The sequence below is a fragment of the Lissotriton vulgaris genome, chromosome 2_1, assembly GCF_964263255.1.
Source record: "Lissotriton vulgaris chromosome 2_1, aLisVul1.2, whole genome shotgun sequence".
Lineage (NCBI taxonomy): Eukaryota > Metazoa > Chordata > Amphibia > Caudata > Salamandridae > Lissotriton > Lissotriton vulgaris.
This window is the reverse complement of record NC_141687.1, coordinates 47,034,350-47,052,681: the sequence shown is the minus strand read 5'-3', so window position 1 is coordinate 47,052,681 and position 18,332 is coordinate 47,034,350. Positions and strand designations below refer to the sequence as shown.

The 18,332-nt window shown below is 39.8% G+C and overlaps 1 protein-coding gene across 1 annotated transcript in view; it reads right to left on the bottom strand.

Moving 5' to 3' along the window:
* Positions 1-18,332, bottom strand: part of SLC23A3 (solute carrier family 23 member 3) — a 412,559-nt gene that overhangs the window by 276,589 nt on the left and 117,638 nt on the right. The window contains exon 5 of the mRNA XM_086954432.1: positions 14,611-14,792. Coding sequence (XP_086810558.1) covers positions 14,611-14,792 — 182 coding nt within the window. The remainder of the gene's footprint in view (positions 1-14,610; positions 14,793-18,332) is intronic.

Here is an 18,332-nt window from a genome sequence, read left to right as displayed (position 1 = left end):
GGCGGTAAAAGGTTACCAAATTGTAAATGAGTTTAGGAAACATACTAGATTGGTATTTGTAATGGACATGTTTAGGAAATGTGGTCACAAAACATTACTATTTAACCAACTACTGAAAGGTATTGGTAACCCTTTGGTTAATATTCAAAAAACATTTTACTCTCGAAAAAACTTTTAAAAACTTGACTTTTAAAAAAAAACTATGACTGTTGTTTTTTTAAAACAGACCATTTTCAGGTGAGGCCACCATCCTTGTGATGGCAGCAAATCATAGTGGGTTACAATTAGCAACCTACCTCATCAATATGCAGGAGGTAGGTCAGATTCTGACCCACTACCATTCGGATTTTTAAGAACTGACCTGTTAGTACATAGGTCAGTTCTAAGGACCTCATGTACAAAGATTCAAAATAAGAAATCGTAAATTGTGACTAATAGTGATTTGCAGTTTTTAATTTCTTATTCTGAATATACTAAAATATAGTCCCCATTTGCGCACTGACCTCTTACGAATGCATTGGTATTTTGTGACCCAACCAATTCACTTTATAGATTAGCTATCGAAATACTGAATAATTGTAGGCTGCAATGTGACCTACCTCATTACTGGTATGCAGACAGAATATCGAGTTGGAAATGTTAACCTACACAAATATCAAGTAGGAAATATTGCGACACAGAAATATCGACAGCAAGAATATCAAAGTCAAGAATATCGAATTTAAGGTAAGAAATATTGTTTTGAAAAAAATGTAAGTCATTATTATCGTTTGCAAAAATATAGTTGTTTAAAATGTCGATTTTTTAATTAGTGTTTTATATTTTAGTTTATATTTTAAATGTGTGTGATGTATGTTTTTTGTATAACTATTGCTTTATGTTTTTTAATATATGTGTTACGATTTTTAGTTCCTCAGCGGGTTGTGGGTTTATAGGGAATAGGATGGGAAGTAATTTAATTATAATAAATTAATTAATATTTTTTAATAATATAATTCATTTAATTGAGATTTATTAGTGTTAATAGTGGGAAGTAATTTATTTGAAATTAATTATTAATTGGTTGTTATTTAATATTAACTAATTAATTGGTAATTAATTATGGCACTTGTGTAATTTTTTTAAGGTGTGGGTTGTGGGATTTATAGGGGTAAAGGGTGGGAAGTAATGTTTGATTAATAATTAGTTGTTCATTTATATTAATGAATTGATTGTTAATTACTTATGAAAATTGTGTAGTTAATTTTAGGTGTGAGGTGTGGGTTTTATAGGGGTAAAGAGTGGGAAGTAATTTATTTGTAATTATTTATCAATTAGTTGTTAATTCATATTATTTAATTCATTGGTAATTAATTATGGTAACTGTATAATTGTGTAAGGTGTGGGCTGTGGGGATTATAGGGACAAAGGGTAGGAAGTAATTTTTGATGAATTAATAATAGGTTGTTCATTTATATTAATTAATTGATTGTAAATTAATTATGGAAATTGTGAAATTAATTTTAGGTGCAGGTTGTGGGGTTTATAGGGGTAAAGAGTGGGAAGTAATTTATGTTAAATCAATGAATAATTGTTAATCAGTATTATTATTTTATTAATTGATATTTAATTAGGGTATTTATTTTTATTTTTAGGAGTGTGGGTTTTACTTTTTAGGGGTAAAGGGAGTGGAGTCAATTAATTGTACTTACTTTATAATTAGTTGTTAAATACTATTATTTTTTTAATTGAAAATAAATTTTAATTTTGTAATTCAATTTTTAACAGTTTACTTTTAGCTGTGCATTGTGAGGATTATAGGGGTAAAGTGTGGGAAGTTAATTAATTTTTAGGAGTTTTAATTTGTTTTTTAATTGATAATATTTCTTTAATTGATAATTAATCATGTTGATTATGGAAGTACATTTTTATTACAATTTAAATGCGGTTTGAGAATTGTGTGGTGTTATAGGTAGGAAATAAAAAAGTTAATTTATGTAATAATTAATGTTTTTATTTCTAAAAAATTTGTAATTGAAAAAATATTTTTTTGTTTGAAAAATCTTTTTTATTTTATTTAATATAATATTTTTAGGTATTTGTCATATGTATTTAACATTATAATACGTTTTTTTTATTTTTTATTTTAAATATATCAGTATTTACATTTTTCACATATTTATATATTTTTTATTTATTAGGGGGCCAGATGTATGACCGCTGGCATTAATGATTTGCAAATTGCAAGAAATTGCGAGTCACAATTTGTGAGTTGCTAATGCCAATGTACAAGACACTGTTTGCGATTCCCAATGGGGTCGCCAATTGCATGCCTCATCAATATTCATAAGGCACTCGCAATTTGTGACCCCATTGGGAAGGGCTGGCCCTCCCAGGTATGGTGGCCTGCTGGGCTCAGCAGACCTCCATGTCTGGGACTGATTTTAAATAAAGCAGTTTTTTTTTAAATTCAGCCCGTTTTCCTTAACGGAAACGGGCTGCATTAAAAGAAAGAAAAATTTAACGTTTTCGTTTTATTCTTAAGGGCAGGTCGTGGTCCCTCGGTATTGTGGTAAGGGATATTTTAGGGGTCGATATTCTGTCAGTGAGCCCTCATTATTATAAATAAGGTTGCTCGCAAATGACGATCCACTATTGATGGCCCTAATCACAAGGATAGTGTCCTTCTTGTTTCGGCATAACACCATGTCTATGAGTGCTTTTAAATAAAGCAGTCATTTTTTAAATATTCATCCCATTTTTCTTTTAAGGAAAACTGGAAGCTTTTAAAAAACAGAAAAGTTACACAAATCTTTGTGCAGGAGTAGGCAGTAGTCCCAGGAACACCGCCTACTTCTACAATACGTTTTTGACAACATTCACAAAGGGAAATTTTGAATTCCAACAATAAATACAGGAAATATTAAAATGTAGAAAATCCAGTTTATTCCAAAGAGCACAGTACATCTGTTCCAGCTCAGGTCCAGATCAAGAATGCCCCAAGCACATCCTAAGTGATGTCACTACAACAGCAATGCATGTGCCACAGATTGAATGTATACACTCCAATTAAAAGGGCAACATAAATTAGAAGAGCAATTCAAAACTATAATACAGGATGTAACACATTTCCCTTCTTAAGAATTTTGAAAAGACAAATGTTTACACTTTGAAACATGTCTAAAATTCCAAACTTGTCCATCTTGTGTCACAACACAATTGCGATTGACTTTGACAGTTCTTATTGGTTTACCAAATTTGGTGTCATCCTTAAGTAGAATACCTGGTTTCCATATCCTAACAAATTCACCAACCTTAAAAACAGGTTATTTCACTTTCATTCGGAGATCATATAGATTCTTAATCTTTTGTTGCTTTTCCTCTATACTACGGGCCAAGCTTTCTTATTTCATAACAGGAGATTGAACTTTAACATTTTTCTAACACCACTACCGGCATAACTTAGAAACAGGATCTCTTCCCTTTAACAAACAGAAAGGTAAGACTCCTGTGGTTGAATGAGGGGTTATACGATACAACCACAATTTCTCCCGTAATTTATCTTTCCAGTCTGCTCCAAGTCCCCGGGCCCACATAATATCTTGTTTAAGGACTCTATTAAATCTCTCCACCTGGCCATTTCCTTGACGTTCATAGAGAGGAGTAGTGATGTGATTGATATTATGACACTTTAAAAATTCCTTCATCTCACAAGATTTCAGCTGTACTCCATTGTCTGAAATTATAACTTCTGGAGTTCCTTCTCTAGCAAAGATTTCTTTCAAAAACAAAATGACACTTTTAGTATCAACACGTGGAACTAACTTCACTTCCGGCCACTTTGAGTGGTAATCCACCATCACTATAGCAAACCTGCAATCCTGTGGCAAAAAATTGAACGGACCAGCAATGTCCAATCCAACCTTCTGCCAGGGAAAACAAGGCCATTTAACAGGAATAAGAGGAGCAGGATTACATCTGAGGGCTTTTTCACTATTTACACATTCAGGACATTCTCTCACAATTCTGTCTACATACTTATCCATACCGGGCCACCAAAATATGGATCTGATGAGCCTTTTCATGGAGGATATTCCTAAATTGGTTTCATGACTCAAAGACAAAATAGTCTCGTGCAACGAATTGGGAGGAATACACCTTCCATCCCGGTACACAAAATCACTCTCCACAACAATTTCTTCAGAAATTTTCCAAAATGGAAATAACTCATCAGGGATCTCATTCTTCTGTGGCCAACCTGTTAATGAACATTTAATAACACGTTGTAACAACTCATCATCATTCATTCCTTTTTTCCACAAACTTTCAGAGATAGAACTGAATTTTTCAGGTAAAATTTCAGTGATGCTGGATATCATTTCTTCAGTAGTATGAACCTCTTCAGCATCACATGGCAAAAGTGATAAACAATCAGCCGGGACATTAGACTTCCCTGGAACAAGCTCTATGATAATAGAGTACTCTTGTAACCTTGACATTAGCCTCGCTATCCTGGCTGTAGCATTTGATCCTCTACCCGGAGACCAAATCCTGATCAAGGGTTTTGATCAGTTTTAATTACAAACCTCACACCCCAGATGTAATTCCTGATATTTTCCACACCCCACACACCCACCACCAACTCCCTCTCAAATACAGCGTAACGTCTCTCTATAGCATTCAATGTTCGTGATGCAAATGCTACATTCCATTCATCTTTGCCAGCAACTTGGGATAGTACACAACCCAGTCCATAAAGACTGGCATCAACCGTGAGCACACACGTTTTCCTATACAATACGGTTTGAGAGATGGAGCAGCAACCATCTCTTTTTTAATTTCCTCAAATGCAATCTGCTGTCTAGTACCCATACAAATTCAACATTTTTCCTAACCAACTCTCTCAAAGGTTCAATTTTTTCAGCAAAGTTTTTTATGAACTTGCTGTAATATTCACATAACCCTGAAAAGGAAAGAAGTTTTTCTTTTGAATCTGGAGACGGTGCCTTAAGTATTGCATCTACCAATGATCTCTTTGGAACAACACCTTCCTTAGTCAGGGTATGTTCCAGGTACTCATCCGATTCTTGAAACAATTTACATTTATTTCTCTTGAAAGTAAGGCCGTAATCTTTGAGAATCTCACATACCCTCTTAAGCTGTTTTGAATGTGTCGTTCTGTCAGGTGCAAATATCAGTATATCGTCTTGAAAACACTTCACATACGACTCTATATCTCTAAACAGATGACACATTGACCTCTGAAAAACCGAGGCTGTGGACGCCAAACCAAAAGGCATCCTCCTGAATTGAAACAGACCAAAAGGTGTGATGAAAGCTGTCATGTGACGAGATTCCGCAGATAACCCAACCTGATGATAAGCCGACCTAAGGTCAAGAGTGGAGAATATAGTAGCACCCCCCAACATGCTAACCACCTCATTTATGTTGGGTAACGGATGACAATCAATCAATATGCTGGCATTCAAAGCGCAAAGGTCAACACATAATCTCAAGGAATTATCCGAATTACACGCCAAAACTATCGGAGAAACCCACTCCGATGATTCTACCTCTTCAATCACACCCTCTTGCAGCATATCTTTCAAAGTTCTTCTCTCACATTTAAAGGAACACTCCTAAGTTTCTGTTTTACAGGTATGGCATTTCCTTTTAATTTGATTTCATGACGAAAGCCTTTGAGCTTTCCAAGAGAGTCTGAAAATACTTCCCTAAAATCCTTTTCAATGATAACTAATTCATTCTCCATAGGTGTCTTGTCCTCCATCACCATGACCGGTTTACTGTTACGGGGGTTGAGAATTATTCCTAATTTCCACTGATGACGCCATCCAAGTACATTAACCCCTTTCTTGGCAACATATAATTTTATAAAGGCTGTTCTCCCTTTAAACACAACATCTGAAGCTACAAAACCAGTTAAGTCTATAGTAGAACCATCAAAACTTTGTGCTATGATGTCTGGAAGATTGAAATCACTCAATGACATGACGTTTCCATATTTCTCATTAAAATACATCTCAGTTATAATGGTCCAGGGAGACCCTGAGTCTGCCATAAACTCAAGTGTCTCACTTAAAAATGTAACCATAAATTTAGGAGAACACAAATTCTCTTCTAATGCACACACATCAATTATGGATACAACCAAAAAGTTTTCATCACAATCTTCCCCTTCTGATGAAACAAATTCTCTTACACATGAAACATCATTATTTCTACTACTAGATACATTCTTATGTAGATCAAAGGTCCTTCTCTGGTCATCTTTACACGCTTTGGCAAAATGCCCAACGCGTCCACATTTGATGCATTCCTTCCCTATAGCAGGACAACATGTAAAGGATGCCGACTGGGAAAACATGGCGGCCGGCTAATCAGCGGGTCGCGGATGTCAGGATAGTGGTGGTGTCAGTTTGCGAGAAAGGTCGATTGTCGGCGGTTGTTTTTTTTGAGGGCTTACCTGTTGGAAGTCACGGCGAGCTACCGGCAGATTCTGGAGGCCGTTTGCCGGCTGGGTACGGGAGACCAGCAGCAGCGGCAGCGGCGGATGGCGGAGAACCCAGCACAGCAACCCGCCGAGACTGAGAGTGAGGGGGCGGAGTCACGTTACTTGCCGGCCGGGAGCTGGGAGCGAGCGGCGCAGGGTGTCTGCAGAGGTCGCCGAGTGCTTGCAAAAATCGGCACTCCAACAAGCGGAGGAAGAGGTCGAGGGCTGGAAGCTGTCACGACCAATCCTAACCCTAAAAGTGTACCGCAAAGGACCTGTGCGGGGCAAGTAAGCAAGGGGGTGAGCGAGGGAGGTAATTCTACAAGATATCAGTTAAGGAGTAAGAGGTTGGGTAAAGAAATTCTTGTGGGGTTAAATAAAAGTGACAGTACACAAGGAGAGGAAAAAAACGCTGAGACAGAGGAAAGAGCCTTCCCTAAGCCTACAGCATATAAATCCAAGGTCTCACCTTCAAAGAGAGAAAAGAAAAAAAGACAAAAGAAAGAAAAGGCTGGGTTTAAGACCCCGATAGCTCCTTCACTTAACCTCTATTTTAAGCCAGTCCCAAAGGTGCTGGTGTTGAAACCTGACTCTGTCTCTCAGCTTCAAGCTAGGGCTGGCGTGGCAGTAGAGCTTGAGGAAAAAATTGAATATACATCAAAATCTATGGAAGAAGAAGAACGCGAACAGGATTGGTCAACTCTTTCAACACCAAACCCATTTCAGGTTTTGGACACAGAGATGGAGGCGGATAAGGGGGCTAGCTGTGATGCAGAGGCATCTATGGAGCAGATATTTCAATCTACGACATCAGCCACATTAAATATGTTAGCTGAAAGCTCACTTACTGTCTCTGTTGACTTGGAAGAGAAGGCGGAACAAGATATATTTACAAGGAGAGAGGAAACCCTTAGTAATGAAAAGACGATGTTTTCCATAGTCGAGTTGGCCTCAGGACAGCAAGAGAGATCTGCCTCAACAGATGTGTCTGTCATGGAACTCTTAAGAAAACTGGAACAGGATATCCATTTAGGTTTTGAAGCCTCTAGAAAGAATCAAGAGCGTATTAGTGCTACATGTGCGCTGTTAGAGGATAAGATAGATAAATTAACGACACGTGCAGGAGAGATGGAATCCGCAATGAAAGTTGTGCAGGGAAGAGTTCTGGATAACCGTAAGGAGATAGAGACTTTATATTCTAAAGATAGGCAAATGGATGAAAGGTTAGAAAGGCTGGAAAATATGCAAAGGCGCAACAACCTAAAAATTCTCAAACTTCCAGAAGGAAAAGAGGGGACAGATATAAAGACTTTTGTAGTACAGTTGCTGAAGAAAGAGTTAGCACTAGAAGAAACTGAGGAAAATTTGGCCCGTGATATTCAACGAATACATCGAGATCCTTTTAGGTTGAATCCAGACCGGGCTAAGCCAAGGAAAATTTTGATTAATTTTGCGACGTACTCATTAAAAGAAAAAATTCTGTCACTTGCTTTAAAGAAAAAATCTATTGTGATAGACGGAGTATCAGTTGACATTAGGTCGGACTTGTCACCAGTTACAGCAAACAGGCAATGGGAGATGGGAAAGCGATTGACACCTTTAAGGGAGATAGGAGCTACGGCTCAATTAAAATTTCCCGCCTTCCTAAAAGTCATGTGGCACAATAAAATGTATACATTCCGTACTGTGGACGAGGTAGATGCTTTTTTGGATGTTATTCATAATGTAAAGAAATAGATTATCGGCCATAATACTTTGTAAAATAATAGAAAGAGACACTACCACTGAGACATCCACAGGCCTAGGCCATGGGAGTAATGGTTGGGATAGGGGTAAGGGAGAAAATTAAAAAAAATATTCCTCATGAGCAGTCTTGCTGTGACTTAATCAGAAAGAAAAAATGGGCAGCATATGACAAATATGACAAGTATGATGAGCAGGGCTAGAGATAAGGAGTTAAGGTTCCTTACATGGAATGTCAATGGGCTCCGAGTTAAATCTAGGAGATTGCTGATTTTGAAATATTTAGAAGATTCACCAGCACAGGTCATCATCTTGCAAGAAACACATTTAACACAAAAGGAAAGCAAAGAGATATTTAGTACTCAAAAATGGATTGCAAATGCTATCTTTACATCTCAAGACTTGGTTACAAAGGGGGTAGCTATTTTGATTAGAAAAGGATCCGACATAGTAGTCGAAAATAGTGTAGTAGATAGTAGAGGAAGATGGGTGATTTGTAGAATACGACTCTCGAGTGAAGTGCTGACAGTTGTAGGCTATTATGGTCCGAATATAGATGATCCCATAGTTTTAGAGAAAGTTGAATTGGAGTTATTGGATTTCCCTGGCAAAGTCATTATGGCAGGGGATTTTAATACAGTATTAGACGGGAAGCTAGATAGAGCGGGTAACACCAGAGCAATAATGAATAGTAAAATGACTGCCAAAGTTAAGTCAATGATGGGGCAACTTGGACTCTGTGATATTTGGAGATGTACATTTGCACAACAGTTAGGATTTACTTTCTATAATAAAAAGTATAAACACAACTCACGGATAGATTTTTTTTTGATTGATAATAGATTGAAAGAGAGAGTTACAGGTGTAGATCACATAGGGGCACATCTATCAGATCATTCAGGTGTGAGTTTAAATTTGAGTTTGGAAGCAGAAGAAATCATTTCAGTTTGGAGATTAGATCGGACAATTTTAGCTGATGCAGAAGTCCTAGAAACTCTCAAAGAAGAGATACAAGTTTTTCTAGAAGTAAATGTGGGCTCAGCTAAGGAAGATACAGTATGGGAAGCGTGTAAGGCGTTTATGAGAGGTAGAATGGGAGCTCAGGGTGCAAAGAGACGTAGACTGTATTATAGTCAGGTCTCAAAGTTAGAAAAAGAGATTCGAGAGTGCGAAATTAATCGGATCCCCCAGGATGCGACTACTTTAGATGGCCCATGGGAGAAAAATCTTTTAGACTTAAAGGTTCAACTTACTGCGATACTTACACGACGAGTCAAAGAGAGATGGGAAGCTAGTCAGTTGGCACATTTTTCATATGAAGAGGGATGTGGCAAGTTACTAGCCTGGAAAGCCAAGAAAGATGTCGTACGGAATCATATTAAAGAGATTAAGAAACCAGGCACAGATCAAACTATAACAGAAAATAAACAGATTGTAGAAGCATTTCAGGAATACTTCGCGAATGTTTATGCAGAAGACCTTTGTCCAGATAAGGATGAGATTGAGACCTGGCTACCTTTAATAAAACCATTGTCAGATGAGGATATGCTTGGGCTTAATAAGGAAATTACTCAAGAAGAGCTGATGAAAGTGATTAAGGACAGCAAAAGAGGGAAAGCCCCTGGACCAGACGGTCTACCCGCAGAAGTCTACAAAGCCCTAGGAAATACGTTGGCCCCCACTCTGTGCCACTTGTATAATAAAATTTTTAGGGGGGAAGCGAAAATTCCAAGCTCTTGGAATGAGGCAAATATTGTTCTAATACTCAAACCAGGGAAATCTCCAAAAAATATGGATGCCTATAGGCCGATTTCACTTTTAAATTGTGAGTATAAATTTTTTTCAAAAATTTTGGCCGACAGGCTTGGTAAAATCATCCATAAATTGATACATGAAGACCAAAGAGGTTTCATTAAGATGAGGTACTTAAAAGACCTTACCTACTCTTTGATAGGCATGATAGATTTAGCCTCTAAGTATGAATATCCCTTGGCAGTGATAGCATTAGACGCTGCCAAGGCCTTTGACCGAGTTAATTTTGTATATTTAAAAACTCTCCTGCAATATCTCAACTTAGGAGATAAATTTACGCAATCCATTTTTTCATTATACTGTGCTCCGACTTCACGAGTACTTATAAATGGTACTCTTACACCTCCTATTAGGGTAATGCGGGGCACCCGGCAAGGATGTCCCTTATCACCTTTACTTTTTAATATATACATAGAACCTCTTGCTTGTAAAATTAGAGCTTCAGAAGAGATACCCCCTTTTGCTGTGATGGACTGGTCAAGGAAATTAGGTCTATATGCGGACGATATTATTGTTTATTCTACTAATTTAGTTAGTTCTTTGGAAAATTTAGTAAAAATAACAAAAGATTTTGGTAGGATTTCCGGTTACCAGTTAAACCAAGAAAAGACCGAGATAATGATTTGGAATCTTAACACGAGAGGGGTAAAAACTACAGCAGAAATGCGATATCTTGGTGTTAGGATTACACAGAAGATTGAGGACTTGGCTAAAACTAATTTTGACAGAGTAAAAAAAGAGGTTGGTGATACGCTAAAAGGCTGGATGAACATACCTTTGTCAATATATGGGAGATCTAACCTTGTAAAGATGGTGATTATACCAAAAATTACTTTTTTGTTTGAGACTATTCCGTTGTGCTTTAAAAAGGAATGGTTGGCGAAAATACAAAGTATGATAACTTCATTTATTTGGGCGTCGAAAACCTCTCGAATTTCATGGAGAAAAATAAGAAGAAGTGTAAATAAAGGAGGGTTGGCGGCTCCAGATCTACAAATATATGCATGGGCTTTTTGTTTAAAAAATTGCAGGATGTTATTGGGTACCCTTGTTCATTCTCAGATCGGCGGACTTTTTGGGATAATGCTGAAGATATCAGGTTATCACGAGTTTGGTTACTTATATAAGTTTGGAGATCCCAAGTTTTTAAAAAAAGTGAAACTCAAGACTCTGAGGGACTTGGCCGAGATTTGGTATAAAATAAGAAAAATATCTAAGATCCCTTATCTTAGTTATATGGCTCCGATATGGGAATCGCCGGGAGCTCCTACCTGGACAAGAGATGCGTTAGCTTTAAATTTGATAAAGGAGCCCGGCTTGCAAAGATGGAGAGATTTATTTCAAGACGGAAATTTAATTTCTTGGAGTTCTTGCCAACAAAAGTGGGGCCCAGTTTTTTCAAAATACAAGTATTTACAGATCCAAAGTTGGGCAAATCATGCAGAATCAGGGATTGGACGGGAAAATGATTTTGAACTAAAGTTGGAGTCAATGGTTTTTAAGAAGGAAGTTGCTTGCTGGTACTGGCGAATATTGGAAATGGAGGATGGAATATTTGATTTACCAGAGACCCTGTGGAAGAAAAGCTTGCCAAGGATCGCTACAGAAGACCAATGGCAAGTAACTATGAGCATGCTATATAGAATTGTCAAACCTGCAAACCTAAGGCGAAATGTTTTATTTACCATTCACAGGGCATACTGGTCCCCGTACAGGCTTTCTAAATTTAAGGATGGAGGAATTGTCGAATGTCCAAAATGTAAAGCTCCAAATGTCGATGATTTACACATGTTCGTATCGTGTCCGAATATCAAACAATTTTGGATTGACGTGAGTAACTCCCTTTCCAAATCATTGAACCAACCCATCGAGGTAAGCCCTGAACTAATTATTTCTGGGAGATATGATTTACAAAATAGAGTTTTGGGTAATAATGTTAGACTTATTTTTTATGCTATGTTGTTAGCACGCCGAGAGATATGTAAATTATGGGTCTCACCACTCAGTCCTACTTTATTGGATTGGATCTTAGCCATGAGATACATGGCCAAGCTAGATATGTTAGCTCGCTCTAAAAGAAATAGAGGTTTTTGGATACCCTTCCTGCTAAATTTTGGTTAAAGTTATATTTATGTTAAAAGTCCGATGATTAAGCCCGTGCCTGTCTCGCTGGTATATGGATCATCCGAGGACGAGGAATAGAGATGGCGGAGGACACACATCTTGGGTCAGGTGGTCAAGAAAGACAGTTGAGAGGAGACCAGACTCAAAAATATGTGTTGTCTACGCCCCATTACTCTAGACCAGCCTAAGAGACAATAACAGCCCAGAGGTGGATTAGTACAAAGTTATGGGCGGCAAGACGGCAAATGAGGAAAAAAAAAAAAAAAAAAACATGTAAAGGATGCCACGTGGTTGGTACTACCACACCTAAAACAAACCACATTTTTGTTGAACTGATGTGTAGATTTTGTAGGAACATATTTTTTAACAGCACAAACTTCATCCAAACATTTACTATTATCTCCTTTAGAACTAACATCATCAATAGTCTTCCTCCACTTGTCTGACTGCTCGAAGGCTTTAGCTGTTGCAATAGTGTCATGCTAATTAGGATTCCCTAATATCCGCAGCTGTTCTTGAGTCTTTTTGTCTTTAACATTAACAATTATTTGATCCCTGATCATTTCGTCAACAAGGTCGCCAAAATTACAAGAAATCACTAAACTCCTAAGGGCTGTCCCTCGTCGCCAATGTTGAATTCCAACAATAAATACAGGAAATATTAAAATGGAGAAAATCCAGTTTATTCCAAAGAGCACAGTACATCTGTTCCAGCTCAGGTCCACATCAAGAATGCCCCAAGCACATTCTAAGTGATGTCACTACAACAGCAATGCATGTGCCACAAATTGAATGTACACACTGCAATTAAAAGGGCAACATAAATTAAAAGTGCAATTCAAAACTATAACACAGGATGTAACAGGAAAGAACTCTCCAGGGGACCTCTTCCTGTTTCCATACGGCTTACCACCACCTTTGAGTGAGCGGTTGAATGTTAATGTTTTGTGGTCACAAAACATTAAAAATTTGTATTTGGAAGGGCGCCCTAAACACAACCATTCTAAATACTTTTTCTGTATGGTTAATTAGCTTTAGTACATTCCAAAATGTGTCTTATTTGTTGCAATCCTACATATTTACCACATCTGATGGTTTAGAACCATTAAAACAGTATGTACATGAGGTTCTTAAAAATCTTTATTGATGGCAATAATATTGATTTTTTTCAACAAAACAAGGGAACCCAATAGGTACCTAGGGACCATGGGCAATCGATTATTAAGGAGAACAACGGTCCTTAGGATTAGAAATTCAAAAAAATACAATGGAATATAGACTCAAATCAGTACTATATCAGAAAGTTTTTCAGTACCCAGCCGGGCCTGAATCTTTTTAATCAAAATATATAAACCAAGATCACCTAGGGTAATCGATCGATTCGGCTCTCAAATCCGCGTGCACTTTATTAGAAGGCATGGAGTGGAATTAAAACACCATATATGTAATGTTTATGAGAATGCCTGCACAATCTACCGTCAAACACCTTGGCATGCCACGGATGGTTGAAATGTGTATTCCTGTATATAATTACCTGACACAAGTGCTGTATCTAAACAAGAACCTTCTGTCTTTTTCTTCTCATTTTTCCCCTTATGAACAGGCTTTGACAAAAGTACAAACAGGCAATTTATTATAAAGTCCTGATGATGATCCCAGTTCACTAGGAGCCAGGGATCGAAACGTCGTCGACATTTTAACAATTCTGTAATCTCTTCCGATTGTGTCAATATTGTTACAGTAATTGTTTGTCTGAACTTGCTTTACAATTGTATTAATGATGCAAGGGACAGTTGGCTCCCACCTTCTTTTTGCCTGATATTCTTTAATTTTTTCTCTCTTTCCTATTTCTCTCACCTCTGAACCTTGTTCAAGTGTGCTCTGGATAGGTACAGGCTTGTACCCTATCAGCTTCTGAATCGGACCCCTCTGGTGGTCTCTCCTATCTTGGTTTATATATTTTGATTAAAAAGATTCAGGCCCGGCTGGGTACTGAAAAACTTTCTGATATAGTACTGATTTGAGTCTATATTCCATTGTATTTTTTTGAATTTCTAATAGGCAATAATATTGATTGCAAAATCGACCAATATTTTGCAACCAGTAAATAGAACATATGGCCCTGTAACATAAATACTAGAGCAATTAATTTATTTGGACATGTTGTACAACTCTGCATCACAATTGTCTGATAGTGCTAGTTTTATTCATTTTTGGTGTGTTTGGGCCAGTGCCTGCTATACTCATAACATTGACTAGCTTTCCTACTTTCCTGAAAGCAACATTTTATGGAGTCTCTTAGATGTTGGGTCCTTCGCTGGTTTAGAATTTGAACGTTTTTGGTAACACTGTTATGACAAATTTGAACATCTTCAATCTTTTTTAGTGTGCAATTTTTAAGGTGGAACCCCATTATAGTTACCAACGTCAGGCCAACGTACAGCAGTGCTGCGCCCCAGTGAGCAGAACTGGCTAGAGCAGCCTCCCGGTAACTGGACAGTCCGATGATTGACAGCGTGGAGGCCAGCACCATGGGCCCGGAGCGCTGGACGACCAGACCACACACGCCACTGATGGCGAACAGCACCTGCAGCATCCCAGCAGTGAGCGTGGCTCCAGAGACCTGAAGAAGAGATCAAAGCATCATTGTGCATCTGGTGACCATCCACACTTGATAATGGCATCACTTCTGGACCCGAAGCATCCGAAAGAGCACTCTGGTCCACATGTTAGCAGCATCTGAACGTGCAGTCAGGACCACATGCGAGCAGCATTCGAAAGAGCACTCTGGACCACATTCTAGAAGCATCCGAAAGAGCACTCTGGACCATATGCGAGCAGCATCCAAAAGAGCAATCTGGACCACATGCTAGCAGCATCCGAAAGAGATCTCTGGACCACATGCTAGCAGCATCCAAATGAGATCTCTGGACTACATGGAGCAGCATCCAAAAAAACTGTCTGAACCACATTTCAGCAGCATCTGAAAGATCACTCTGGACCACATGCCAGCAGCATCCGAAAGAACACTCTGGACCACATGCGAGCAGCATCCTAAAGAGCACTCTGGACCACATTCTAGAAGCATCCGAAAGAGCACTCTGGACCATATGCGAGCAGCATCCAAAAGAGCAATCTGGACCACATGCTAGCAGCATCCGAAAGAGATCTCTGGACCACAGGCTAGCAGCATCCAAAAGAGATCTCTGGACTACATGGAGCAGCATCCGAAAAAACTGTCTGAACCACATTTCAGCAGCATCTAAAAAAGCACTCTGGACCACATACCAGTAGTATATGAAAGAGCACCCGGGACCACATGCTATCAGCATCCGAAAGAGAACTCTGGACCACATGCCAGCAAAATCGGAAAGAGCACCTTGGACCACATGCCAGCAGCATATGAATGAGCACCCGGGACTACAAGCTAGCAGCATCCGAAAGAGCATTCTGGACCACATGCCAGAAGCATCCAATAGAGCACTCTGAACCACATGCGAGTAGCATCCGAAGAGATCTCTGTACCACAAGCCAACAGCATCCGAAAGAGCACTCTAGACCACTCGCCAACAGCATCCGAAAGAGATCTCTGGAACACATGCCAACAGCATCCGAAAGAGATCTCTAGACCAAATGCTAGCAGCCTTCGAAAGAGATCTCTGGACCCTATGCTAGCAGCATCCGAAAGAGATCTCTGGACCACATGCTAGAAGCATCCAAAAGAGGTCTGATCCCTTCCAGAGGACGGTACCGGTGTCTACTTTAGAAATTTGGACAAGAGAAATGCCATGATTTTCCTGTAAGTAGGTGTTACATACACCTGGCTTACTTCTGAAGTTCCAGCAGCATCTGAAAGAGATCTCTGGACCACATGCTAGCAGCATCCGAAAGATCCAGGGCCACATACTAGCAGCATCCGAAAGAGTACCCTGGACCACATGCCAGCAGCATTTGAAAGAGCACCCGGGACCAAATGCCAGAAGCATCCGATAGAGCACTCTGGACCACATGCCAGCAGCATCTGAAAGAGCACCCGGGACCACATGCCAGCAGCATCCGAAAGAGCATCCTGGAACACATGCCAACAGCAGCCAAATAGCAGTCTGGACCACATGCCAGCAGCATCCAAAAGAGCACTCTGGACCACAAGCTAGCAGCATCCGAAAGAGATCGCTGTACCACGTGCCAGCAGTATCCAAAAGAGCATCCTGGAACACATGCCAACAGCATCCAAATAGCAGTCTGGACCACATGCCAGCAACATCCAAAACAGCACTCTGGACCACATGCTAGCAGCATCCGAAAGAGATCTCTGGACTACATGGAGCAGCATCCAAAAAAACTGTCTGAACCACATTTCAGCAGCATCTGAAAGATCACTCTGGACCACATGCCAGCAGCATCCGAAAGAACACTCTGGACCACATGCGAGCAGCATCCTAAAGAGCACTCTGGACCACATTCTAGAAGCATCCGAAAGAGCACCTTGGACCACAAGCCAGCAGCATCTGAAAGAGATCTCTGGACCACATGCCAGCAGCATCCGAAAGATATCTCCAGACCACATGCTACTAGCATCCGAAAGAGCTCTCTAGACCACATGATAGCAGCATCCGAAAGAGATCTCTGGACCAAATGCTAGCAGCATCTGAAAGAGATCTCTGGAACACATGCTAGCAGCACTCGAAAGAGATCTCTGGACCACGTGCCAGCAGCATCGGAAAGAGATCTCTGGACCAAATGCTAGCAGCATCCGAAAGAGCACTCTAGCACACATGCTAGCAGCATCCGATAGATATCTCTGGACCACATGCCAGCAGCATCTGAAAGAGCACCCTGGACCACATGCCAGCAGCATCTGAAAGAGATCTCTGGACCACATGCCAGCAGCATCCAAAAGAGATCTCTGGACCACATGCTAGCAGCATTTGAAAGAGATCTCTGGACCATATGCTAGCAGCATCCGAAAGAGATCTCCGGACCATATGCTAGGAGCATCCCAAAGATATCTCTGGACCACATGCTAGCAGCATCGGAAAGAGCACCCTGGACCACATGCCAGCAGCATCCAAAAGAGATCTCTGGACCACATGCCAGCAGCATCTGAAAGAGCAGCCTGGACCACATGCCAGCAGCATCTGAAAGAGATCTCTGGACCATATGCCAGCAGCATCCAAAAGAGATCTCTGAACAACATGCTAGCAGCATTTGAAAGAGATCTCTGGACCATATGCTAGCAGCATCCGATAGACGTCTATGGACCACATGCTAGCAGCATCCAAAAGAGGTCTGAGCCCTTCTGGAGGACGGTACCGGTGTCTACTTTAGAAATTTGGACCAGAGAAAGGCCATGATTTTCCTGTGACTAGGTGTTACATACACCTGACTTACTTCTGAAGTTCTAGGAGTAAATGAGATCTACTCATGGAGAAAAGGTTTTGTGCTTTGGGCCTAAAGGTAGAACCACTTTAAAAGCGAGCAGTCGCCACATCCGATATCATAGATGATCTATCTCGCCTCTTTTGATTGTGGTCTCCAATATAGTAAGGTGCTGCTGACCGCACGTTATGTCATATCTTGTATGCTTTGCATCTAGTCCTTGCTGCCTGTGTCTGTGAGGCAATGGAGAACCCTGGTGTGAAGCGGAGACCGGAATTAGAACCTAGCTACGGGTGATGAGAGACTTCCCCTCATGTGGAGTGAGAAAGTCTTCTGAGCAAGAAAGAAGAATTTCTTTCTTGAGTCCCCTCACTCACCAAGGTTTGCCCTTGGTGACATGCTTCATCATAGGGGTCCTCTCAATCCGATGCGGATTGAGGCGTGCTGCGACTTGCGAGATTACGTAGGAGCACCTATGTGAGAAAATGTGTAGTGCAGTGTTGTGGAGTGGGAAAAGAACATTTTAAAAATACTGAACTAGTGGGCGAAAAATATTATTCTAGCTCCTAGTCGGTAAGTTTAAAAACAGGGTTACATACTAGGGAAAACAGCATAACCATGATGAGTTAGACGTCTCTAGTATTAGTCGACATGTTTCGAGCCTCCCCAAAGCTCTTCCTCAGGACCACACAGGGACCAGCCCTGTGCGTATCACTCCTAAGTGACCTATAAGTGAGGTAGATAAAGAATTTGTGAAATGTAGAGTTGCCACACCTAATGTGCC